The following is a 25,734-nucleotide window of genomic DNA, read 5'->3' as shown; positions in this document are numbered from 1 at the left end:
AAGCCGCATGTTCGGCAGCTCCCGCTAGGGCCCCCAACGGAGCTTTTTCGACGATTCCCGACGTGGGAAGGGGTCTGCAGTAGATCCCCAGGGTTCTATGTTCCGGACCAGGAGTGGGGTGAGCAGAAAAGCGGTGGCAGCGCCCCTGGAAAAGCGGGGGAAGGGAAACAAAATGGCGGCCAGCGGAGCCCTCGAGGAGTGGAGGCAGTGGGCGCAGGAGCAGCAGGAGACTCTTTGGCGCTGCTTCCAGGAGCTTAAGGTGGAGTTGCTGGAGTCGCTGAAGGCTACCACCGGTAAGCTGCTGGAGACTCAGACAGCCCAGGGGGCCGCAATCCGGGAGCTGCAGCAGCAGGCCTCCGAAAGGGAGGATGAGGCCGTGGCCGTCGCGGGGAAGGTGGAGATGCTCGAGGCGCTCCATAAAAAGTGGCAGGAGCGGTTCGAGGAGCTGGACAACCAGTCGAGGCGGAAAAATTTACAGATCCTGGGCCTCACGGAGGGGCTGGAGGGGTCGGACCTGGCGACCTATGTGGTCGTTTTGCTGAACTCGCTGATGGGAGCTGGGTCCTTCCAGGGGCCCCTGGAGCTGGATGGGGCCCACAGAATACAGGCCAGGAGGCCCAAGCCGAATGAGCCGCCGTGAGCGGTGCTGGTGCGGTTCCACCGGTTCGTTGACCGGGAGTGCGTGCTCCGGTGGGCCAAGAAGGAGCGGAGCAGCAAGTGGGAGAACACGGAGGTGCGGATCTTCCAGGACTGGAGTGCGGAGGTGGCTAAGCGGAGGGCCGGGTACAACCGGATGAGGGCGGTGCTCCACAGAGAGAGTGTAAAGTTTGGCGTGTTGCAGCCGGCGCGTCTGTGGGTCACCTACAAGGACCGGCACCATTATTTTGAGTCCCCGGAGGAGGCGTGGGCTTTTGTGCAGGCTGAGAAATTGGACTCAAACTGAGGGTCAGGGATGGGGGTTTAGTATGTAAATGCAATGTGTCTAATTTTTTCTTTGGAGGGAGGGTTCTCTGTTTCATGCAGGATGTGTGTCGGCTTTAGGGTGGGTGGGGCGATATCTATGTCTTTTTGTATGGGTCTGGTGGACGGGTTCAGGCAGGGAGGTAAACTGGGAGTGCGGGGAGCTGGTGGTGGGGGACTGGCAATGGGAGTTGCCCTAGAGGAGGCGGGGTTGGGCAGGGCGAAAGCGCGGGCTTTCCTCTGGTTTCCCGCGCGGCGGGGTGATGGGGGCGGGGTCGGGGCTGAGAAGCGCGGGCCTTTGCTGGTTGTTATTTTCCCGCGCAAGAGCAGGGGGAGGAGGGCCTGCTGATGGGCACGGAGGAGGAGGAGGTGTGGCGGGAATCGCCGGGGTCAGCAGCTGGCTCACGGGAGTGCTATGGGGGGGGGGGGGGGGGGCGCGGCTAGGAGGGGGGTACCGGGTTGCTGCTGAAATGGCCAGGAAGGAGCTGGAGTATGCAGGGGGTGCTGGGGGGGGGGGGGGGGGGGGGGGGGTTGCCATCGTGGGGAACAGGCCGAGCGGGGGGCGCTGGCCAGTGGCGGGCAGGGGAGGGTGGCATGGAGCCTTCTGGTCCGGCTGATAACCTGGAATGTGAGGGGGCTGAACGGGCCGGTCAAACGGGCCCGGGTGTTTGCGCACTTGAAGGGGCTGAGGGCGGATATGGCCATGCTCCAAGAGACGCACCTGAAGGTGGCAGACCGGGTTCGACTGAGGAATGGGTGGGTGGGCCAAGCATTTCATTCGGGGCTGGATGAGAGGAATCGGGGGGGGGGGGGGGGGGGGGGGCGATCCTGGTGGGAAAGAGAGTGTCGTTTGAGGCGTTAAATGTGGTGGGAGATATGTGATGGTGAGTGGTGGCTGCAGGAGGAGCGGGTGGTGCTGGTGAATGTTTACGCTCCAAATTGGGACGATGCGGGGTTTATGAGGCGTATGTTGGGCCGCATTCCGGACCTGGAGGTGGGGGGCCTGATCATGGGGGTGGACTTCAACACGGTGCTGGATCCCCCACTGGATCAATCCGGGTCCCGGACGGGTGGGAGGCCGGCGGCAGCTGGGGTGTTGGGGGGGTTTGTGGATCGGATGGGAGGGGTGGATCCCTGGAGGTTTGCGAGGCCAGGGGCCAGGGAGTACTCGTTTTTCTCCCACATGCATGGGGCCTGTTCCAGGATTGATTTTTTTGTCCTTGGCTGGTTTCGAGGGTGGCGGATGCTGGGTGCTCTGCCGTGGCCGTTTCGGATCGTGCCCCGCACTGGGTGGATCTCGGGCTGGGGAGGAGGGGGACCGGCGTCCGCTCTGGCGCTTGGGGGTGGGGCTGCTGGGGGACGAGGGGGTGGCCGGGAGGGTTCGGGGGTGTATCAAGAGGTGCCTTGAGGCCAGGGATGACGGGGAGTTCCGAGTGGGGACAGTCTGGGAGGCATTGAGGGCAGTGATTGGAGGGGAGCTTGTTTCCATCCGAACCCATAGGGAGAGGGGAGAGCAGAGGGAGAGATTGGTAGGGGAGAAGGTGAGGGTGGATAGGAGATGTGCGGAGGCTCTGGAGGAGGGATTGCTGGGGGAGCGGTGTAGCCTTCAGGCCAGGTTCGATCTACTGACCACCAGAAAGGCGGAGCCTCAGTGGAGGAAAGCACAGGGGGCGGTGTATGAATACGGGGAGAAGGCGAGTAGGATGCTGGCACACCAGCTCCAAAAGCGAGACGCGGCCAGGGAGATTGGGGGAGTGAAGGATAGAGATGGGAAGGTGATGCGGAGGGGGGTAGACGTTAATGGGGTCTTTAGGGACTTTTATGGGGAATTGTACCGGTCTGAATCCCCGGTGGAGGGGGGGGGGGGGGGGGGGGGGGGGGAGAGAGAGAAATTGGGCGCTTCTTGGACAAGCTGCGATTTCCGAAGGTGGAGGAGGGGCTGGTGGAGGGACTGGGGGCGCCGATTGAGCTGGTTAAAGGGATAGGGAGCATGCAGTCGGGGATGGCGCCGGGGCTGGATGGGTTTCCGGCCGAATTTTATAAAATGTATGCGGACCTGTTGGGCCCCCTGTTAGTTCGGACCTTTAACGAGGCAAGGGAGGGGAGGGGGGGCGGGGGGGACTTTGCCCCCAACTATGTCACGGGCGCTGATTTCCTTGATCCTTAAGCGGGACAAGGACCCTCTGCAGTGTGAGTCATATAGGCCGATCTCGCTGCTAAATGTAGACGCCAAGCTGTTGGCAAAGATCTTAGCTACAAGAATAGAAGATTGTGTGCCGGAGGTCATTCACGAAGACCAGACGGGGTTTGTAAAGGGAAGGCAGTTGAATACAAATGTATGAAGGCTCCTCAACGTTATTATGATGCCGGCTGTGGAAGGGGAGGCGGAGATAGTGGTGGCATTAGATGTGGAGGAGGCCTTTGATAGGGTTGAGTGGGGGTATCTGTGGGAGGTGTTGGAAAGGTTTGGGTTTGGGGAGGGGTTTGTCCGTTGGGTGAGGTTGCTTTATGAGGCCCCGATGGCAAGTGTAGCCACGAATAGGAGGAGGTCGGAGTACTTTCGGCTGCACCGGGGGACGAGACAGGGGTGTCCCCTGTCCCCCTTGCTCTTTGCGTTGGCAATTGAGCCCCTGGCCATGGCGTTGAGGGAGTCGGGGAACTGGAGGGGCCTGGTGCGGGGTGGGGAGGATCATCGAGCGTCGCTTTATGCGGACGACCCGTTGCTGTATGTGGCGGACCCGGTGGGGGGAATGCGATGAGGATTCTCAGCGAATTTGGGGGCTTTTCTGGGTATAAGCTCAACCTGGGTAAGAGCGAGCTGTTCGTGGTGCACCCGGGGGATCAGGAGGAGAGGATTGGTAGGCTCCCACTGAAGGAGGCAGGGAGGAGCTTTAGGTACCTGGGAGTCCAGGTGGCTAGGAGCTGGGGGGCCCAGCACAAGCTCAACTTCACAAGGTTGGTGGAGCAAATGGAGGAGGAGTTCAAAAGGTGGGATATGTTACCGCTGTCACTGGCGGGGAGGGTGCAGTCCGTCAACATGACGGTGCTCCCGAGGTTTTTGTTCCTGTTCCAGTGCCTTCCCATCCTTATCCCGAAGGCCTTTTTTAGGAGAGTCAACAGGAGTATTACGGGATTTGTATGGACGCATGGGACTCAGAGGGTGAGAAGGGTGTTCTTGGAGCGGGGCAGGGATAGGGGAGGGCTGGCGCTGCCCATCCTCTGTGGGTACTATTGGGCTGCCAATGCAGCGATGGTGCGTAAGTGGGTAATGGACGGGGAAGGGGCAGCATGGAAGAGGATGGAGATGGCGTCCTGTGTGGACACGAGCTGGAGGCGCTGGTAATGGCGCCATTGCCGCTCCCTCCAACGAGGTATACCACGAGCCTGGTGGTGGCGGCTACCCTCAAAATTTGATGGCAATGGAGACAGCATAGGGGGGAGGTGGGGGGCTCGATGGAGTCCCCGATACGGGGGAACCACCGGTTTGTTCCATCGATGGCGGATTTCTGGGCTGGCACAGGGTAGGTATTAGGAGGTTGAGGGACCTGTTTGTGGATGGGGGGTTCGCGAGCCTGGGGGAGTTGGAGGGGGGGGGGGGGGTTTGGGCTCCCCCAGGGAACATGTTTAGGTACATGCAGGTTAGGGCATTTGCCAGGCGGCAGGTGGAGGGGTTCCCCCTGCTGCGCCGTGGAGTACGGGACGGGGTGCTCTCGGGGGTGTGGGTTGGAGGAGGGAGGATTTCGGGCAAATACCGTGTAATGCAGGAGGTAGACGAGGCCTCGGTGGAGGAGCTGAAGGGTAAATGGGAAGAGGAGCTGGGTGAGGAGATTGAGAAGGGGACGTGGGCGGATGCCCTGGAAAGAGTGAATTCCTCCTCTTCCTATACGAGGCTTAGCCTCATACAGTTCAAGGTGTTGCATAGGGCCCACATGACTGGGACGAGGATGAGTAGGTTTTTCGGGGGCGAAGACAGGTGTGCTAAGTGCTCGGGGAGCCCAGCGAACCACACCCATATGTTTTGGGTATGCCCAGTGCTGGGGGAGTTTTGGAAGGGGGTAGCAAGGACGGTGTCGAGGGTGGTGGGATCCAGGGTCAAGCCAGGCTGGGGACTCGCAATTTTTGGGGTTGCAGTGGAGCCGGGAGTGCAGGAGGCGAAAGAGGCCAGTGTTCTGGCCTTTGCGTCCCTAGTAGTCCGGCGGAGGATCTTGCTTCAATGGAAGGATGCGAGGCCCCCAAGCGTGGAGGCCTGGATCAATGATAATGCGGGGTTCATCAAATTGGAGAAGGTGAAATTTGCCCTGAGGGGATCAGTACAGGGGTTCTTTAGGCGGTGGCAGCCTTTCCTGGACTTCCTGGTGGAACGGTAGGGAAATAGGCCGGCAGCAGCAGCAACCCGGGGGAGAGGGGTGGGGGGGGTGGGGGGTGGGGGTTTGGTTCGGTGGGAGGGAGAATTGTGTACATGGGTTGTTGGATGTGGCGGGTGTTATCTCTTTCCTTTTTGTTGCTTGCATTTTTTCTGTGTTTTAGTCGTTGCTTTTGTAGTTGGGTGGGTGCTGTTCTTGGGTTTTTAGCATGGTTGTTTTGTTAATATTGTTTTGTTGTTTATATTTTGTGAAAACCTTAATAAAAATTATTTTTTAAAAAAAGATGACAATGCTACCAAGGTTCCTGTTCGTATTTCAGAACCTCCCAATCTTTGCCCTGAAGTTTTTTTTAAAGGAAGGTTAACGCGCTGATCCAGGGGTTTGTATGGGCAAGGGGGGGGGGGGGGGGTGGCTGCTGATGTTGCCGAATATAATTAACTACTATGGGCGGCAAACATGGCCATGGTTAGGAAATGGGTAGTGAGGGAGTGGTAGGCATGGGGCAGATTCTTGTAGAGTAATGAGCTTAAGGGCATTGTTAACAGCGCCTCTGCCGTTCTCACCAACCAGGCACTCTTTGAGCCCAGTGATGGTATTGGCCTTGAGGGTGTCGGGACAGTGGAGGCAACATTTGGGACAGGAGGGTGCCTCGGTGGGGGCAGGGGGTGAAAGAGGCCAATGTTTTATCATAATCATAGAATTTACAATGCAGTCTGCACTGGCCCTTGGAAAGGGCATCCTACCTAAACCCACTCATCCACCCTATCCCCGTAACCCCATCTAACCTTTTTGGACACTAAGGGGCAATTTAGCATTGGCAATCCACCTAATCTTTAGCCTTTACCTGCTTTATAGCCCAGAGATGGATCTTACTTGGGTGAAGGGACTCGGAGCCGCCGGAAGCTGGTGTGTGGGTGAGCAACCTGTCAAAATCCCCGTTTGCTCGGAGGTGGAAGCCGTTCACTGACTTCTTTAATGAGTCAGCAAAGGTGGAGGGGAATAGAAGGGTTGAAATGAGGAAGGCAGGATAGGAGAAGGGGGCGGGGAGCAGGAGGAGTGGGTATTGATTATTTATAATGTTGTATAATTTTGTTTCTGCTTCGGCTTGTTTTCATGAAAATGCCAAATTAAATATTAAAACTAAACATATAGAGCAGAAGTGGGACCAACTGACCAGCAAATTGTAAAATTCAATGGGGAACCTATCCAGCCCCAGTCCTTTGCCTGTCTGCATTAACTGAATACAGCTCATGTTCTCCGGCCTCATCGGTGTCTCCAACTTCTGACTCGTATCCTGCTCCACCTCTGGGAAGTTTACCGGATCCAAAAATTGCCACACTGAGGCTCAGACTCATACAGTCCATGGTAGAAGGCCTCAATGCCTCATTAACCATCGCTGAGGCAGAAACTAACCCACCACAGCTGGTGAGCCCAGAAAACTAGCTTCCTCCCCATACTCATAAAATGTCCTCCTCAAGCGACGCAGCCGTACCAGTTGACAACTCAAAATCCATTTGCAATTTCTTTCTGTTCACCAATAACTCTGGCACTGGGGTGATTTACTGGGGGTCCACCTCGAGAATGGTATCCACCGGTCTCTGCCTCTCCACCTTCCCAGATAGTTCCCTATGTGCCTTATAATTATGAGATTATCTCCCAGGCACAACCCCAAGCCCTCCCCAATATTACAAAAATCCTCCAAAATATACACATACAGATGAACTTAATGAGTAAACAACAAATTCCATAGTCCTCAAGCACTTCAGTTCATCCCAGTCTGTGCTTCTTGTCAAATTCATTTGCATCCTCTGGTGCATCAAAATAATAGTCTCGGCCCTTGAAAGTTACCCGAAGACAAACTGAGTACATCACCAAACCTTGCTCTTGCCATGGCCTTATTAAACGCCGCATGCCTTTTTGTCAGCTTTCCCCCCAACATATATTTTGATGGCATGGCCCTCTCAACTACTGTTTCAATAGTCCTTCACCTACCTCAGGATCTGCTCCTTATCCAGGTATCAATGAAATCTGACTATTATTGTCCGAGATGGCTCCCCCAATCTGGGCTTTTGTCTCAGTGATCTATGGGCCCGGTCCAACACAGGAGGGGTCAGAAACACCTTCGCCCCACCAAGATTCTGAACATCTTGGGCATATAGTCTATGGAGTTAAGTCCTCAGGCAGCCTGACGATCCTGAAGCTCTGTCGTCTAGAACGGTTCTCCAGATCATCAACCTTGGCCTTTAGCACACTCCGCCCCTCAGCCAGCACCACCATCTCTGCCTCCAGGGAGATAATCTGATCGTTGCGGTCAGTGAGCACCATCTCCACCTTCTGCATTGTCGCCCCCACCTGTATCACAATCCGCTGGTCCATCTTGTCCATGGCCACCAGAATTGGGGCCAAAGCCCCCCCAATGCCTTCTCCAGCTCCTCAGCGATTGCCTGCTGCTGCTTCTTAAATTCGTCAGTCAAGAAGCTAACCAACTTCTCAGTCATCCTCTGAGGGGCCACCAACTCAGCAGAAGCAGCCACCATGTTCTCCCCTACTAAGGCTCAGGAACCTTTTGAGTCTGCGACAACCCCTTGTCCGATTTCGGCTTTGTCTTAGTTTTACCAGACATTACTCCAACAAGGGGGTCTTATTCCATCAAACTGCACCAATTTCTTCCAATTATCCATACACCGGGCAGAAAGGGCTTAAAACCAAGTACCTTGGCGTGAGCCACTGCGTGTGTGACCGCTCACCACATAGCCGTCACCGGAAGAACCATTCCAGCTTTTATAATGCATTTATAAATACAGTTTTGTTTTCACAGGAGTCAAATTGTTTATTTGGGGGATGGGCTCTTGAATGCATTAGAGCTTTTATAACTTGAGTTCATATGTTTATAAAGTGGATAATGAGTGGGTGTGGGGGGTGGTGGTTGGAAGTTAATTGCTTCACAAATTTACTTTTCAATACATTTTGAGATCTTCCTGGTTCAGCTCAACATTTGCGATGAAACAGAACAAAGAATTGTGCTCATATATTTGGAAATAGATAGGAATGGAGACAGGCCTTTTAACCAGCCCATTGTGGAATCAGCCCAGCTCTACATCTAGTGAGGTCTGCCAGTGAGGGTGGCAGGCCTGCCTCCATGCTAATCAAGGCCACAACCCTCGGAAAATTTCACTTCCTGGCAGGCTGGAGATGGAGGTGGGATTGTAACACAGGATTGGTCCTGCCTCCTGATTCCCACCTTCACCAAGGGAAGATATGGTTCAATTTGACAATTGACCAGTGTGGCAAATAAACTATTTTAATTTCAGAACATTATTCATTCCTAAATATCATTATGATTTGATATAACAGAATTGTGATTCTGGATTTAATAAAAAGAAAACTTTTCAAGTTAAAAATTTAATAGAGGCATTGAGCTGTGTTTATAAACTATCTAAATGTCCTCATTGGGTAGAGAATGCATTATTTGTGTTGTTGCAAATAGAAATCAGTTGACCAATTTTGCATAGTTTTGAACCCAATTATTTCTCGCGAATGGATCTTGTTTGAAAATATTTACTGATGCCATTCTTCTCCATTCGAACACAGCTTATCTGTTTCTCCCACTAATCTGCTAAACATGCCATGACCCAACTATGGGGGCAGCAGTAATGGCCATCACCCCTATAGATTTAGGATTCCCAAAAACTTTGCGTGAAAAAAAAAAGATTAATCCTTCAATTCCTGGAAACTGCACAACAATCCTGGAAAGTTGAATCCTGTAGCCCATGTCCCAATAAGCATGGTTACAAACTTCCATAAATAAATAACAACATTTTGCAATTATATTTATTCCCAGCTCTGTATAAACTGGATGTAGAGGCATAAACGTAGTACATTTCTACCATTTTCAACAAAATATAACCATTATGTACAATTATTGTATTAAAAATACAAAAGGGATACAGACTCCACCAATTGTCTTTCTAAAAGACATACAGGTACAAGTAGTATCAAAAGTATGAGGAAATCACCAGTTAATCATACATTTTGCACTTAACATCACAGATTTGTTGAAATGAGATTAGCAGTTCTATGTTCTACAATTACAGTTAGGTTTATATTATTTGTGCAACTCTTCAATATAACTATGATTTATTTTTGTCTGCCTATATGCACACAATGTTCACTGACTGTATATTGAAACTGGCAAATTATGCATAATACAGTTACATTACTAATGCATAACTGACAGATATGAAGTACTTGCAAACATGGAGGGCCTGACTATGATTATTTTATGACAGTTAAATAAAGCACTGATGCTTTAAATACAGTGAAAACACTGCAGTCTTCAATTGAAACTACGTTTATCTACTGATCAATATGATCAGCTGAGCTCAGTGGAAAACAGAAATACGACAAACAAAATCCAAGAGTAGCCATTTCTCACATTTGAGTACTACTCAGATTGGCAGCCTTCACCACTGGGTGCCTGTAGAATGACAACAAAAAATGCTGTTGTCAGTTCAGTAACTTGAAGGTTTAAATAGCAGCAAGAGGGTGGTTTGCTTTGACGTTTCAGCCTTCATTATAGACATGCAGTGATACTCCAAGTAGCTCGAAATAGCTTAATTTCCTTGTATATACTGCAGATTACAAAGGCTGAACCATGTATTGAAGTATTTAAAAAGAAATTAAGTATTTTTTTTAAAGGAGCCTTACCTTGGTGGCCCTATCATCAAGTATGAGGGCATTATCATTTTTGAAAAAGGGAAGAACTAGCCAGCATAATTCTAGGATACAGAGTGCCATCCACTGCAATGCCATTCAGTTCAATTATTTAAAACACAATCTCATAAACCCTACAACCAAAAAAAATATAAGTTATAAGTGTAAATAATACTGTAATTGTGGAGATGTAGCATTTGTTGTTCTCTAAAGCAAAATCAAAACATGTCAACATAAATTAAAAATCTATCTGGCTTCATGCCGAAAAGTGAATATAACATGTTCAAAATTAGATGAAATACTGTACAAAAAAAATTAGCATGATTTGCTTCTTGTTAAAAACTTCATTTTTTTTGTTTAAATGACTGTGCTAGAATGGCTAAAAAGTCCAGCAAAAGAATTTAAAAAGTTCTCGGTTGATGAAAAGAAAAGCACCAAGAGCAACTCCACAGTGAAAATTACAAAACGCACTCTTGCGCACAATTCATGGTGGGTATTAACAGGAATTGTCTGTAGAGTGAGCTCTGTGCATTTAAAGCAACACAGTTTCAAAGTGCCAGGACAGTTTCTTCACAGTATTCCACATGCGGGGGGCAGGGGGGGAGGGAGGAAGGAAGGGAGGGAGAGAGAGAGGAAAGACCCATGCTGCTTTAAGGCAGGGAACGAGGCAAGTGGCATCAGGAATTTCATTCAAGAGAGACCCATGGTTCCTACATCTGGATGGTCTGTTGTGCTGTCCAAAATGTAGCTTGCCGTGTATCATGAAGCAACAAAAACAAAAAAAAAAGTGAACTCTGGTCAGACAGCAGAAACTTGCTCATCTTCTGTTAAGAAAAAAAAAAATTAAAAGTTTAAAGATTAAAAATCAATTTAACATTCTGATAAATAAAATTAAAAGTATACACATCAACAGTAGTAGAAACCTAAAAACGGGCTTTGCATCAATATGTTGTATCCATTCCTAAGATTTTCCAAGACACATGTTTATTTTTTTCTATAAATTTAGAGTACCCAATTATTTTATTTTTCCAATTAAGGGGAAATTTAGTGTGGCTAATCCACCTAGCCTGCACAGAAATGGGGAGAATGTGCAAATTCCACACGACAGTGACCCAGGGCCGGGCTCGAACACAGGTCCTCAGCGGCATGAGGCAGCAGGGCTAACCACTACGCCACCTTGCTGCCCCTGAGACACTTGTTTCTGATCTCACTCAATACCTTCTGGGTAGAAGGCACAGGTAAAAATAAACAAAGTAGGCATTCATTCGGGTCCTATTAAGCCATTTTTAACAAGGATTGTGACAATATTTCAAAAGCTGAATAATCTAGAAATTAACCTAATAACTGCAATGATGACATTATACCAGAATTCTATAGGGGAAAAAATAGTTTCAGATGATGAACCAACCAATTCCATTTGCATTAAACCATACTTCCTGCAGTAATAACAAATTTTAGTCAGTGCAGAGGTTGAATACTGTTCCTAAAGGGCAACATGAAGAGTTAAGATTACCCACTTTGCAAGATCTTCATCCTATAGAAGTATTTTTCACATAAAGGAATAAGTAATGAATGAAGAAAATTAGGAGCATAAGATTTTCTCTAGACTCCACCAATAAAATCAGAGAAACAGGACAAAATGTTGAGCTATATATTGCCAGGGGTGCAGTAAAAGCCATAAAAAGTATGCAAGATGTAGTAATCCACGGGAGGCAGGAGTTCCGTCACCACACCAATATTTATTTACAATAACGATATTACAGGAGCAGCTACAAACAGTGTTGCTAGCAGTCCAGTCAACTTAAGACTGGCTCACAAAGCCTACACAGATGATTATATGGGCCCCCTCAATGAGCTATCATTGAGGGAGCTCATACTCCAATTGGCCAACCAATAAAGCCAATTGGAGTTCATTACACAAGAGCAAAACAAAGCACTCCTGTGAAGTATTTAACTGTGATTTCCTCAGATTTAATAATTGCTTAAAGCAGAAATTAGCAAATTATGTGGGACCCTTTAAAAAAAAGTTTAAAAAGTAAAGGGCAGCAGGGTTTAAAAAGTAAAGGGCAGCAGGGTAGCATGGTGGTTAGCATAAATGCTTCACAGCTCCAGGGTCCCAGGTTCGATTCCCGGCTGGGTCACTGTCTGTGTGGAGTCTGCACGTCCTCCCCCTGTGTGCGTGGGTTTCCTCCGGGTGCTCCGGTTTCCTCCCACAGTCCAAAGATGTGCGGGTTAGGTGGATTGGCCATGCTAAATTGCCCGTAGCGTCCTAAAAAGTAATGTTAAGGGGGGTGGGGTTGTTGGGTTACGGGTATAGGGTGGATATGTGGGTTTGAGTAGGGTGATCATGGCTCGGCACAACATTGAGGGCCAAAGGGCCTGTTCTGTGCTGTACTGTTCTATGTTCTAAATGTAGGTGCTAAACTTTCCCAAAAGCTTCAAACCCATTGAATGGCGACTTCACAGAATTCCTACAGCACAGAAGGCAGCCATTCAGCCTAACATGTCTACTCTGGCTCTCTAAATGGACATTATGATTTAGTGCCATTCTTCGGCCTTTTCCCCATACCCCCGCGCACTGTTTCTATTTAAATAATCGTCAAATGTCCTCTTGAATGCCTCAATTGAACCTCCCTCCACCACACTTCTGGGCACATTCCAGACTCAAACCAACTAGTGTGAACAATATTCTCATCATATTTGCTTCTTTTGGTAAGTCTGTGTCCCCTCGTTTTCAATCCTTTTTCTAATGGGGACAGTTTCTCCCCAACTTCTCTAACTAGCCCCCTCATGATTTTGAACCCCTATGTCACATTTACTCTTAGCCTTCTTCTCTCCAAGGAGAACAGTCCAAACATCTCCAAACTATCTCGATAACAGAATTTTCTCACCTCGGAAACCATTCTTGTAAAAACCTCCTACATTTCTTCCAATAAGTTCACATCATTCCTATAATGTGGCACCCAGAACTGTACATAATATTCCAGCTAAGGTCTAATTAGTGTCTTGTTAAGTTCAGCATAACCTCCTTGCTCTTGTACTCCATGCCACTATTAATAATGCCCAGAATACTATTTGCTTTATTAACTGCTCTCTCCACCTGCCCTGCTATCTTCAATGATCTATGTACATATACACCCAGATCCCTCTGCTTCTATACCCCCTTAAGAGTTATAACCCTTATTTTAAATATTCTGTCCATGTTCTTCCTATCAAAATGCATCACCTCACACTTCTCCGCATTGAACTTCATCTGCGACCCACTTGCCCACTCTACTAACTTATCTATGTCCTTTTGAACTTCTATACAGTCCTCCTCACAATTTATAATGCTTCCACGTTTTGTGTCATCCATTAACTTTGAAATTGTCCCCTGCACACCAAGATCTAGATAATTAATATATATCAGGGAAAGCAATGACCCCAATACCGACCCCTCGGGAACTCCACTACAAACCTCCTCCAGCCCGAAAAATATCCTTTGACCATGACTCTGTTCCTATTACTCAGCCAATTTTGCATCCATGTAGCTACTGTCCCTTTTATTCCATGAGATATAACTTTTCTCGCAAGTCTGTTATGTAGCACTGTATTGAATGCCTTTTTAAACTCCACGAACGCCACATTAAGAGCATTACCCACATCCATCATTTCTGTTACCTCTTCAGAAATCTCCATCCAGTTAGTTAAACAGGATTTCCTCTTTAGAAATCCATACTGTAGGCAGTGCGGTGGCGCAGTGGTTAGCACTGCAGTCTCACAGCGCCAAGTTACCAGGTTCGATCATGGCTCTGGGTCACTGTGTTGAGTTTGCACATTCTCCCTGTGTTTGCGTGGGTTTTGCCCCCACAACACAAAGATGTGCAGGGTAGGTGGATTTGCCACGCTAAATTGCCCCTTAATTTGAAAAAATAAATTGGGTACTCTAAATTTATATTAAAAAAAGAGAAATCTATGCTGGCTCTTCATAGTTAACCCACTTTTTTCCCATGTGACTACAATAGTTGTTTCTAGAAGCTTCCTACCACTGAAGTTATACTGACAAGCCTGTAATTGTTGGGCTTATCCGAACAACTTTTTTTGAATAAGGACATGATGTCTGCAATTCTCCAGTCCTCTGGCACTTCCCAAGTCAAATTAAAACGGGAAGTTCATGGTGAACACCCCTGCAATTTCCACAGTCACTTCCTTCAATATCCTTGGATGCATCGCGCCTGGTGGTGCCTTGTCAACATAAGTGCCGATAGTCTATCCAACACATCCTCCTTATTAATTTTGAACCCTTCTTGTGACAGACATTTCTTCAGTCACTATGGCCTGGATTGGATCTACCTCCTTGGTAAAGGCAGGTGCCTTTTTTCATATCTCAGCCATACTCCTCGTTTTACCACCCTTTTACTATTTATACACCTATACAAGATTTTGGGATTCTCCTTTATGTTGTTCTCAGGTCTTTTCACATAATCTGCCTTCACTTCTCTGCTTTTTTCACATTCCCTCTGAATCTTCGGTTTTCATCTTTGTTCTCAATTGTATCTTCTGCCTGACACCTGTCATAAGCACACTTTTTCTTCTTTTAAAAAACAATATCGTACCCAATTATTTTTTCCAATTAAGGAACAATTTTAGTGTGGCCAATGCACCTAACCTGCACATTTTCTTCATTATCTTAATTTGATCTTTTTCATTAAGGCTCAAGAGAAGTATTTTAGGATGTGCTACAGCCAGAATGATCTGAAGTTTTTACTTTGGCTTTCTCTAATTTTTCAGCAGATCGTTCATGTCTTGACTGTACTAGAAAATGGCCCCGATTAAGCATCAGGAATTTCCTGAGAGATTGTTCCATTCTACCACCTTAACTTTAGTAGAGTTTATGCAAAACTGCTGCTTAAGTTATGGTGGTAGTTATGGTTACATGTGATTCTTTGAATCAATTTTATTGGGTTGTGGAATGACGTAAAATCACATTGCAATCATAAAGTTACCCATATTTGGCTTCTCACCAAAAGCAGAATGTATATAATGCATAATTCTAATCATGTTTGAAGAAAGACACTAGAAATATCTGTAAAGGCTGCGTTGGAATATCATAGTATTTACAGTGCAGAAGGAGGCCATTCGGCCCATCGAGTCTGCACCGGCCCTTGAAAAGAGCACCCTGCCCAAGCCCACACCCTCCACATAACACAGTAACCTTTTTTTTAAAACACTAAGGGCAATTTAGCATGGCCAATCCACCTAACCTGCACATCTTTGGACTGTGGGAGGAAACCGGAGCACCCGGAGGAAACCCGCGCTGTCACGGGGAGAATGTGCAGACTCCACAGAGTGACCCAAGCCGGGAATCTAACCTGGGACCCTGTAGCTGTGAAGCAACTGTGCTAACCACTATGCCACCGTGCTGCCCAATATCATTTGAAATCTGATGACAGCATCCAAATCGATATTGTAAATGATCAAGAAAGGCAAGGGGGGCAGTCTATGAGTGCGGGGAGAAAGCGAATAGAATGCTGGCACACCGACTGCGACTAGGGAAATCGGAGGAGTAAAGAATAAGGAGGAGAACACGGTCTTGGATCGGGGGGGGGGGTGAACGGAGTCTTTAAGGAGTTCTATAGTAAGCTATACGATTCGGAGCCCCCGAAGAGAACGGAAGGGATGAGGCAATTTTTGGACCAGTTGAGGTTTCCAAAGGTGGAAGAGGACCTGCTGGAGGGGCTGGGGGCCCCAATTGAATTGGAGGAGATTGTCAAGGGAACGGAGTGCATGCAATTGGGTAATGCCTCGGGGCAGGACGGTTACCAGGTAGAATTCTATAAGAAATTTTCAGAAATATTAAGCCCACTCCTGATGAGGACCTTCAATGAGGCTAGAGAGAAAGGAACCCTCCCCCAACAATGTCACAGGCCTTGATCTTACTCATTCTTAAACGAGGGGAGGACCCGGAACATTGCGGGTCATACAGGCTGTTTTCGCTTTTAAACGTGGATGCCAAATTGCTAGCTAAGATTCTGGCCACAAGAATTGAGGATTTCGTCCCAGGGGTGATAGAGGAAGACCAGACTGGGTTTGTTAAAGGCAGACAACTCAATACCAATGTCCGGAGACTTTTGAATATTATTATGATGCCCTCAGAGGGAGAGGAGGCGGAGGTGGTAACAGTGATGGACGCAGAGAAAGCCTTTGACCAGATGGAGGAGTACCTGTGGGAAATGCTGGGGAGGTTCGGGTTTGGTGAGGGCTTTATTGGCTGGGTGAAATTGCTGTATCAGGCGCCTGTAGCAAGTGTATGTACAAACCGGCTGAGGTCAGGGTACTTTGAGCTTCAACGGGGAATGAGGCAGGGGTGTCCCCTCTCCCCGTTACTATTTGCCCTAGCTATAGAGCTGAGAGCCTCGAGGAACTCGCGGGGATTGATTCGCTGCCGAACTCTCGCAACTACTACTGGGCGGACAATATAGCTATGATTAGGAAGTAGGGGATGGGGGAGCGGCGTGGGAGCAGTTGGAGGTGGCATCCTGTAAAGGTACTAGTCTGGGAGCTTTGATAACGGCTCCTTTGCCGTTCTCGCCGACCCGTTACTCCACAAGTCTGGTGGTAGTGGCGACACTGCGGATCTCGGGACAGCGGAGGAGGTACAAGAAGGTGGAGGGAGCGTCGGTCTGGACCAGATATGCAACAACCACAGGTTTGACCCGGGTAGGATGGATGGTGGGTTCCAGAGCTGGCAGAGGGCAGGCATCAGAGATCTGTTCATCGACGGAAGCTTTCCCAGTTTGAAGGCGCTAGAGGACAAATTTAATCTGCCGCCAGGAAACGCCTTCAAGTATCTGCAAGTACGAGCCTTCCTGGAAAAACAGGTAGTGGCCTTTCCGACACTGCTGCCACTGAGGATACAGGACAGGGTGGTCTCCGGCCTGGGTGGGGGAGGGGAAGGTGTCGGATATCCACCAGGAACTACAGGAGGCGGAGGAAACCCCGTTGGGGAGCTCAAGGGCAAGTGGGAGGAGGAGCTAGGTGAGGAGTTGGAAGCAGGTCTGTGGGCAGAGCTCCTGGGCAAGGTTAATTCCACCTCACCATGTGCCAAGCTCAGTCTAATTCAATTTAAGGCGGTCCACTGGGCACACATGACGCAGTGAGAATTAGCACGTTTTTTGGGGTAGAAGACAGTTGTATGAGGTGCAAGGGCAGCCCTGCAAAGCATGTCCACATGTTTTGGGCAAGCCCGTAGCTTAGAGTGTTCTGGCAAGGGTTCGCGAGGGTAATGTCCATGGTGCTTAACACACGGGTGGTGCCGAGTCCAGAGATAGCGATCTTTGGAGTGTCAGAAGACCCGGGAGTTCAGGGGGCGAAAGAGACCGACGTCTTGGCCTTTGCCTCCCTAGTTGGCCGGAGACAGATTTTATTAATGTGGAGGGTCTCGAAGCCCCCAAGTGTAGAGGCTTGGGGTTAACGCCATGGCTGGGTTTCTCAGCTTTGAGAAAATAAAGTTTGCCTTAAGAGGGTCTACGCTAGGGTTCTCTCGGAGGTGGCAGCCGTTCGTCGTCTTTCTCGGGGAAAATTAAAATGTCAGCAGCAGCAGCAAACCGTAGGTGAGTGCTTCACTGGGATGGTGTGGGAAGACTGGGTCGCGTGGGGTAATGTCTATTTAATTTTTTTATTTTTACAGCACAGAACAGGCCCTTCGGCCCTCGATGTTGTGCCGAGCAACGATCACCCTACTCAAACCCACGTATCCACCCCATACCCGTAACCCAACAACTCCACCCCTTAACCTTACTATTAGGACACTACGGGCAATTTTAGCATGGCCAATCCACCTAACCCGCACATCTTTGGACTGTGGGAGGAAACCGGAGCACCCGGAGGAAACCCACGCACACACGGGGAGGACGTGCAGACTCCACACAGACAGTGACCCAGCCGGGAATCAAACCTGGGACCCTGGAGCTGTGAAGCATTTATGCTAACCACTATGCTACCGTGCTACATATTCACTTTTTACACTATGTTAATGTTCACTCTAGTTTGTTTTGTTATTATTGTTACTACTGTTTTATTATGAAAAATTCGGCAAAACCTTAATAAAAATACTTTAAAAAAAGAAAATGATCACAAGAAAGTATGTACTTTATGACCCAATCAGAAGAGGTGGGTATTCCTTCTGAGTGAGGGGCCAAAGGCCCGTCTCCAGGCAATTAAAGCTCCTTGGAGTTTCCTGCTTGGCATCTTAAAAATCCTACCCACCATGTCAAAAATGAATTTCAACATTTATATTTTCATAATATTGATGCTAAAGGGAAGAAAAGTATTTTTTTTTTTAAACAAACAATTTTATTGAGTTAGTTTTTTGGCATTGTAAACAGTTACAAACATCAACGGAAAGAAAGCAAAAAAGGCAAAAATGTGCAACCATCCACGTACATTCAATACTTCAGTCGTAACATACTGCACAAGCCTGCTCCTCTCCCACCGGTACTACCCGCCAATTTATCCCTCCTACTCTACTCTACCCCCCCTGCTGACGCTCTACTCTCCCGCATAGAAGTCAATGAATGGTTGCCACCTTCGGGCGAACCCCTGTACAGATCCCCTCAAGGTGAACTTAATTTTTTCCATACCCAGGAAACTTGAAATGTCCGTCAGCCACAACTCAGTCTTCGGGGGCTTTGAGTCTCTCCATGCCAATAATATTCGTCGCCGGGCTATCAGGGAAGCAAAAGCCAAAACATCGACCTCTTTCTCACCCTGGACTCCTGGGTCTTCCGAAACCCCAAAAATTGCCACCCCTGGACCCATTGCCACCCTTGTTTTTAGCACCTGGGACATGATCCCCGCAAATCCCTCCCAGTATCCCCATAGCATCGGGCATGCCCAAAACATGTGTACATGGTTCGCTGGTCCTCCTGCGCACCTAGTGCATTTGTCCTCTACCCCAAAGAATTTGCTCATCCGAGTCACCGTCATGTGGGCCCGGTGAACGACCTTAAATTGAATCAGGCCGAGCCTGGCACATGTTGCGGTCGAATTTACCCTACTCAGGGCTTCTGCCCACAGCCCGTCCTCCATTTCCCCGTCCAGCTCCTCCTCCCATTTCAGTTTCAGTTCCCCCGTCAGGGACCCTTCCTCCTTCATGAGCACCGTACAAATATCAGAGACTCTACCCTCCCCTCCTTCCCCCCGAGAGACTATTCTGTACTGGATCCCCAATGGCGGGAGGCGTGGGATGGATGGGAGGGAAGAAAAGTATTGACTACCTGATGTCAATATTTCAATCCAAGGCATGTCTTCAAAAAAATTCTCATCTGTATTTTTCCCCTCACATTTTTTTAATGAGTTACTTTGCTTAAGGTGATGCATGCACATACCAAGACACAGAACACCTAAATGTTCAACTTCAGTATCAAGTACTCACAAATTATAGCCATAGAAGGTTGCGGCACAGAAGGAAACTATTTGTCCAATTATATCATGGACTACATTTTGTTAGAGCAATCCTGTAATAAATTTTGATATCCTGGAATTACCAATCGACTATGTTTAAAATAATTTTCTGTTAGGATATGCCATGGTCACTGCTTTTTAAAAATTAATTTACAAGATGTGGGCTTTGCTAGCTAGGCCAGGATTTATTACCCTAGTATCTTCGAGAAGGCAGTAGTGAGCTGCCTTCTTGAACTGCTGTAGTCCCTTTGGTGTAGGTACACCCACAGTGCTGTATGGCAGCAAGTTCCAGGATTTTGACTCAGCGACAATGAGGGAGCGGCGACATATTTCCAAGTCAGGATGCTGAGTGACTTGGAGGGCAACTTCCAGGTGGTGGTGTTCCCATGTGTCTGCTGACCTTGTCCTTCTGGATGGTTGTGGTCATGGGTTTGGAATGTGCTGCTGAAGGAGCTTCAACGACTCCTAGGGGTATTTCATGTCTAATAAATTTCTGTGGAATGAATTTTGCTGAACCTCACCCTTACTTTGAGGCATTGACAATTTTAAATAGTTTGATGGCCATCTGCCTTTTGTGCCAGCGGAAATAGTCCTACATATCAAAATTCCATTGCTTTCATCATCTTGGTTCAGTGATGTCATTTGCTTCAATATATTTTCTTTAACACAGTACCCAAAACTGTACATAGTATTCTAACTGGAGCCTCACCAATGGTTTGTACAAATGTGTCATTAGTTTCTTTCTCTCTCATACTCTATATCTCTATTAATAAAACACTTTTTTATGCTTTATCTACCTGAACTGTTTTTCAGCTCAAGAGGTTTAAGATACCATATTAAAATTGAGATTTAGTTTATTTTGTTAAACCTAATTCTAGTTTTAAATATGATTCTCATACTTGTATTTGGATAAGGCTTAACATTTATAAATAGCGCCAAAATTAATTGAAAGGAAATGTCTTCACTATCTGTTTTGACCATTTGTGCCCCTGTGGAAAACTTTCACCACTCAACAATATCTCAGATTAATAACAGAACCAGTTGATTCATATGCTTTTTGTCAAATAAAAATCTGCCAATCTTAGTTTTGAAAATTAGGTCAACATACTCAGTCTTTAGGGGGTCAGAATTCCAGACTTCGAGTACCTCTTGTGTGAAACGTGCTTACTCATTTCAGTTCTGAATGTTCTAAATCTAATTTTAAAATTGTGCCCCCTGTTGTGTTTCGTGCTATTGACTTACATTCAATAAATCTGACAAGTACTATAGTTTACAGGTTAATCCAAACTGCTGCCCACAAACTTGTTCAAACCAGCGCCTGCTGGTTCCTTTCTTCCTTGGTCACTATTATTTAAAGTCAATTTCAAGTTCAGCTATTCAAAGGGCACGATTCAACGACTGTTTTACGCCTGGCGCAGATCCAGACACAATGGGTGAATCGTGCAAGCCCCCCAAATTGGGCTCCATGTTGGGCTGATTGCGAGTCACCCCTCACTCCGCCCAGTGTGACCTGGATCTCTCCCTTGCTTGATGAGATCTAGTCCTGCATATTGAAAGAAGCCTAAATACCTGGATGCCATATGCACCCGGCGGCTGGGAATCAATAGCTGAGCTTGCAAGACCTCACCGGTGCACTGTTTAGTGCTGGTCTCTACAAACGTGGACCAGGCATAACGGTGACTCCGGGAGTTTCACAGGTGAATGGTGGCACTACCCAGGGGGTCAATAAAGCAGGGGGATGAGGGGAGAAAGAGAAATATCGTGCTGCCGATCAAAATGGAGCCTGATCTGTGAGGATCTGATCCTGCTGGCGAGCTCACTAAAGTGTGGCCTCGGCAGGGAGAAACCCCCAGAAGCCAAAATAAACAGGCACTTTATTTGCTGGGGTAATTAGTGGCACCCCAGAGATAGGATCGGGGGCCTCAATTATTCATTGTACTGATTAAGAATTAAGATGATGGGCTAGAAAGCCACATATCCATATTTGCTAATGGCACAAAGATAGTCAGAATTCTGTTTTACTTCTAAATTTAAAGTACCCAATTTTTTCCCCCCAATTAAGGGGCAATTTCGCATGGCCAATCCACCTACCCTGCACATCTTTAGGTTATGGAGGTGAGACCCACGCAGACACGGGAAGAATGTGCAAACTCCACAGAGACAGTGACCTGGGGCCAGGATCGAAGCCGGGTGCCCTCGCTGTGAAGCAGGAGTGCTAACCATTGCACCACCTTGCTGCTCAAATAACTAGAATTTTAAGCAGAAAATTACAAAGTGGCATGAATAGATTAACCAAATTGGAAAAACTGTGGTAAACAGATTACAAAGGCGGAGTCTGAGGTCATTCACTTTGGTCATAAAGAGAATAGATCACTGACAGGGACAAAAAATGATCAGTAAGGTTAATTGAATGCTGGTCAACATATCTAGTGGACTATTTTTCAATAGGTTAGAAATCATGCTTCAGCTGTACAAAGTTGGACCAGACCTGGAGTACAGTGTTCAGTATTTGGCACGACATTTAGAAAGGATATCTTGGCCCTGGATGGACAGCAGCATAGATTTACTAGAATAACATTTGGACTCACAAGGTTTAGTTACAAAACGATGACACAAATTAGGATTGTACTCCCTGGAATTCAGGAGGTATTTGATCAAAGGTTTTAAGCTATTAAGGAGAAGATAGAGAGGAACAATTTCTGCTGGTTGGAAACTCAAACTAGGAGATATACTCTAGAAATTAGAGCCTGCCTTCCAGCAGTGAAATGTTTCTACATGCAAAGAGTGGTAGAAGTGTGAAACTTTCTTCTGCAGACAGCAGGCGATGGTGGATCAAGTGTTATGTTTAAAATTGACCAAGTAATCTCCTGCAGCTTTCCAGTCATGATTTATTTCTTAATTGAAGACAGGAGCTTACGGCCAGCTTGAATGCCGATCTCATTGCCATTAAATGGAGCTCCAAAAATGTCATTCATTTTGATGCTTGCCTTGATCATATTCTCCCCTTCATACCATAAATCAGAGTTCATTCATAGTTTTACAATATATCATTACTGCTGAAAAATGATATAATTCCTCAACTGAACAGCACTTGCTAAACAATCCTGAGTTCACTAACAACCAATTTAAGATCATCTGTCAGGTTTAACAATGTGGCTCACCTACACTTGCTAAAAGCTACATATAAGTATATTCAGGGAAATTTTCTCTGCAGGCAAAATACCATTCAATGACATTCAATGGTATTAGCATCACTGAGTCCCCCATTTTCAACATCCTGGGGGTTACCATTGACGCAGAAACTCTGGTTGTATGTCTTCGGAAGATGCTTCTCAGCTTGTTTCAGATCCCTCTTGTTCTCAGACAAGTCTGCACTGCTTTAATCATAGAATTTACAGTGCAGGAGGCCATTCGGCCCATCGAGTCTGTACTGGCCCTTGGAAACAGCACCCTACTTAAAGCCCACACTGGCACCCTATCCCTGTAACCCAGTAACCCCACCGACCCTTTTTTGGACACTAAGGGGCAATTTAGCATGGTTAATCCACCTAACCTGCACATCTTTGGACTGTGGGAGGAAACCAGAACACCCGGAGGAAACCCACGCAGACACGGGGAGAACATGCAGACTCCGCACAGAGTGACCAAAGTCGGGAATCGAACGTGGGACCCTGGAGCTGTGAAGCGACAGTGCTACCCACTGTGCTACCCACACACTGAACTGCAGTGACAGTAAAATTGCTTCATTTCTGGACACCGCTTCATTCAGCTCAGCACTGCTTTGACCTGTTTTCTCAAAAATGCTCGATGCCTTCGGTCCACCCAGTTAGAGAAAAGGAGATGCCTGTCCATATGCCCATTCTATCAAAGAATTATACAGAAGACCACTCAGCCCATCACATCTGTGCCACCTCTTTGGAATTATCCAATTAATTTTACTTTCCCTATAACCCTGCAAATGTTTCCTCAGAGTATTTTCCGATTTTCCTTATGAATATTATTATTTAATCACCCTTTCAGACAATGGGCTGGATTCTCCACAGCTCCACATTGAAATCGCGTTTGGCACGGTGGCGGAGACCAATTTCACGCCAAAATTGGGCCCAGCGCTGGTCTGGCGATTCTCCAGGACCCAGGAATTGGCATGTTCGCGCAATTTTTTGCGTGGCTGGGGGGCCATTGCCAGAGACCTGACCAGCGATCCTCCGCTCCCAACTGACCGAGTTTCTGACGGCGTGATTCTAACCACCTGTCATCGTTCGGGAAGCTCGTGTGGAAGCTGCGGACTCAGTCGGGCACCGGAGAGGGGTGGTCTTAGGGGCAGCCTGGGGATAGATCGGGTCGGTCGGATCTTTGGACGCGCGGCCGATCGGTGGGGGATCTACATTCTGCAGCTGCCTCCGATGTCCAAGTCCGCCATGGCACTCGGTGCGGCCGCTGGAGGCCGCCGGCTTGCACATTCGCGGACTCAAAACCAGAAGTGTGGGGGCCCATTAACGCAGCTGCGTGAATCACTCTGGGTCCCTGAGTGAATTAGCTGAACATTTTTATCGGAAACTCGGGAGTGAAAGGCCAGCGTTTTTACGCCTGCGTGGGAACATAGTCCAATTTTGGGAGAATCCAGCCCATTGTCTTCCAGATCATAATGATTCACTGAATAAAACAAAAGCCTCTGGCCCGGTTGTCAATCAGCTATATTTGGTATCCTAGTTGGCAATCTTCTGCCACTGGAAACTGTTTTTCAGTAATCTGTCTTCTCTTCTCAAAAACAATTCATAATTTTGCATTCCAATTATTATTATTTTTTAGTTATAAATTTAGAGTCCCTAATTCATTTTGTCCAATTAAGGGGCAATTTCACAAGGCTAATCCACCTACAGTGCACATCTTTTTGGGTTGTGGGACCCACACAGACACAGGGAGAATGTGCAAACTCCACACGGACAGTGACCTGGGGCCGGGATTGAACCTGGGTCGTCGGCGGCGTGAGGCAGCTGTGCTAAGCACTACGCCACCCTGCTGCTCCCTTGCACACCAATTAAATAATCACTGAACCTCTCTGCTTTTAGGTGAACAAGCCCAGCTTCACTATCTCTCATCCCTGGTCATTTTCTCTGATACAGCAGCCATCTTTACAGCCTCAATGTATGGTGCCTAAAAGGTGAGTGTAAGGGTGGGGGGGGGGGGAGGAAAGATTTTCTCAACAACCTTTTCCTGACAACATATCCGGCAGTGTACACCATTTTTATTTCCCACACAATCATTTAAAAAAAAACTTTTTATTGGAATTTTCAAAATTTTAAACAGTTATGTACATTGTTAGCCATGTTTATTTACTGTATTATACAGAGGGGTTTGTCTTGTCCTTCCCTTAATTTACCCCACTTACATTCCGTTTTCCCACACAATCGTAATGAAAATTTAAAGGGGGTGATTCTCCGAGCCCCACGCCAGGCCGGATAATCGCTGCAACCGCGCCACGATGCTGGCGCGCAATTTTCAGAGGTGTGGAGAATCGGCACCATTTGCGCGGGCACGTTTGGCGCGGCGCTGGCAGCGCCGATTCTCCGGCCTGAATGGGCTGAGCGGCCGCGCCGATACGACAGTGTCGCGCCGGCGCCATTCATCCCTGGTCATTGCTGGTGGGAACACTGCGCGAAGGGCCGGATGTTGGCCTGTAGGGCGAGGAAAAACGATCCTTCACCGGGGGGGGGGGGGGGGGGGGGGGGGGGAATGAGGGGGGAGGGGGGGGGGGGGGGGAATGAGGGGGGAGGGGGAGGGTGCCTCCGATGGTGTCTGGCCCGCGATCGGGGCCCACCGATCGGCGGGTCAGCCTTTCCCCACCCGGGCCTACTTTCTGGTGCGGCCAGCCCCTAAACACCGACTCCACGTTGAGTCGGGGCCGGCGCACCAAAGAAGCCCCCCGAGCATTCGCAGGTTGGCGCGGCTCAACTGCGCATGCGCGGGTTGGCACAGTGCCCATTTGCCGCTGGGAGAGGAGCTGCAGCGGCGTGAACCGCTCCAGTACCGTGCTGGACCCCTATGGGGGCCAGAATCGGTCGTACCAGGGACCGGGTCGCGCCGTCTTGAAACGCGACGGCGCAAACACTTGGGCTCCATATTGGAGAATCGCCCCCAAAGTATCAGTGAGGTACAGGGGAACCATGTGCAATCATGTGGTAGGTGAGGCTTTTCTGTGGTTAAACCTGCTGTCAGCTGACAATACTGCAGCTGTGGGTGGGCTACAAAAGAG

The 25,734-nt window shown here is 48.1% G+C and overlaps 1 protein-coding gene across 14 annotated transcripts in view; it reads right to left on the bottom strand.

The window, feature by feature from the left end:
- Positions 1-25,734, bottom strand: part of rapgef2 (Rap guanine nucleotide exchange factor (GEF) 2) — a 562,209-nt gene that overhangs the window by 6,914 nt on the left and 529,561 nt on the right. For 13 of the 14 annotated variants that reach the window (XM_038792314.1, XM_038792318.1, XM_038792317.1 and 10 more), the window contains one exon: positions 9,130-10,861. The exons of the other annotated variant lie outside the window; for it this stretch is intronic. In XM_038792314.1, the coding sequence (XP_038648242.1) occupies positions 10,855-10,861 (7 nt within the window). In that variant the 3' untranslated portion in view covers positions 9,130-10,854. Of the gene's footprint in view, positions 1-9,129; positions 10,862-25,734 lie in introns of those variants that run through there. 14 annotated transcript variants of the gene reach the window in all.

The sequence above is a fragment of the Scyliorhinus canicula genome, chromosome 3, assembly GCF_902713615.1.
Source record: "Scyliorhinus canicula chromosome 3, sScyCan1.1, whole genome shotgun sequence".
In the NCBI taxonomy this organism is placed as follows: domain Eukaryota; kingdom Metazoa; phylum Chordata; class Chondrichthyes; order Carcharhiniformes; family Scyliorhinidae; genus Scyliorhinus; species Scyliorhinus canicula.
Note: the sequence above shows the minus strand (reverse complement) of the source record. Positions and strands in the feature narration are given on the sequence as shown.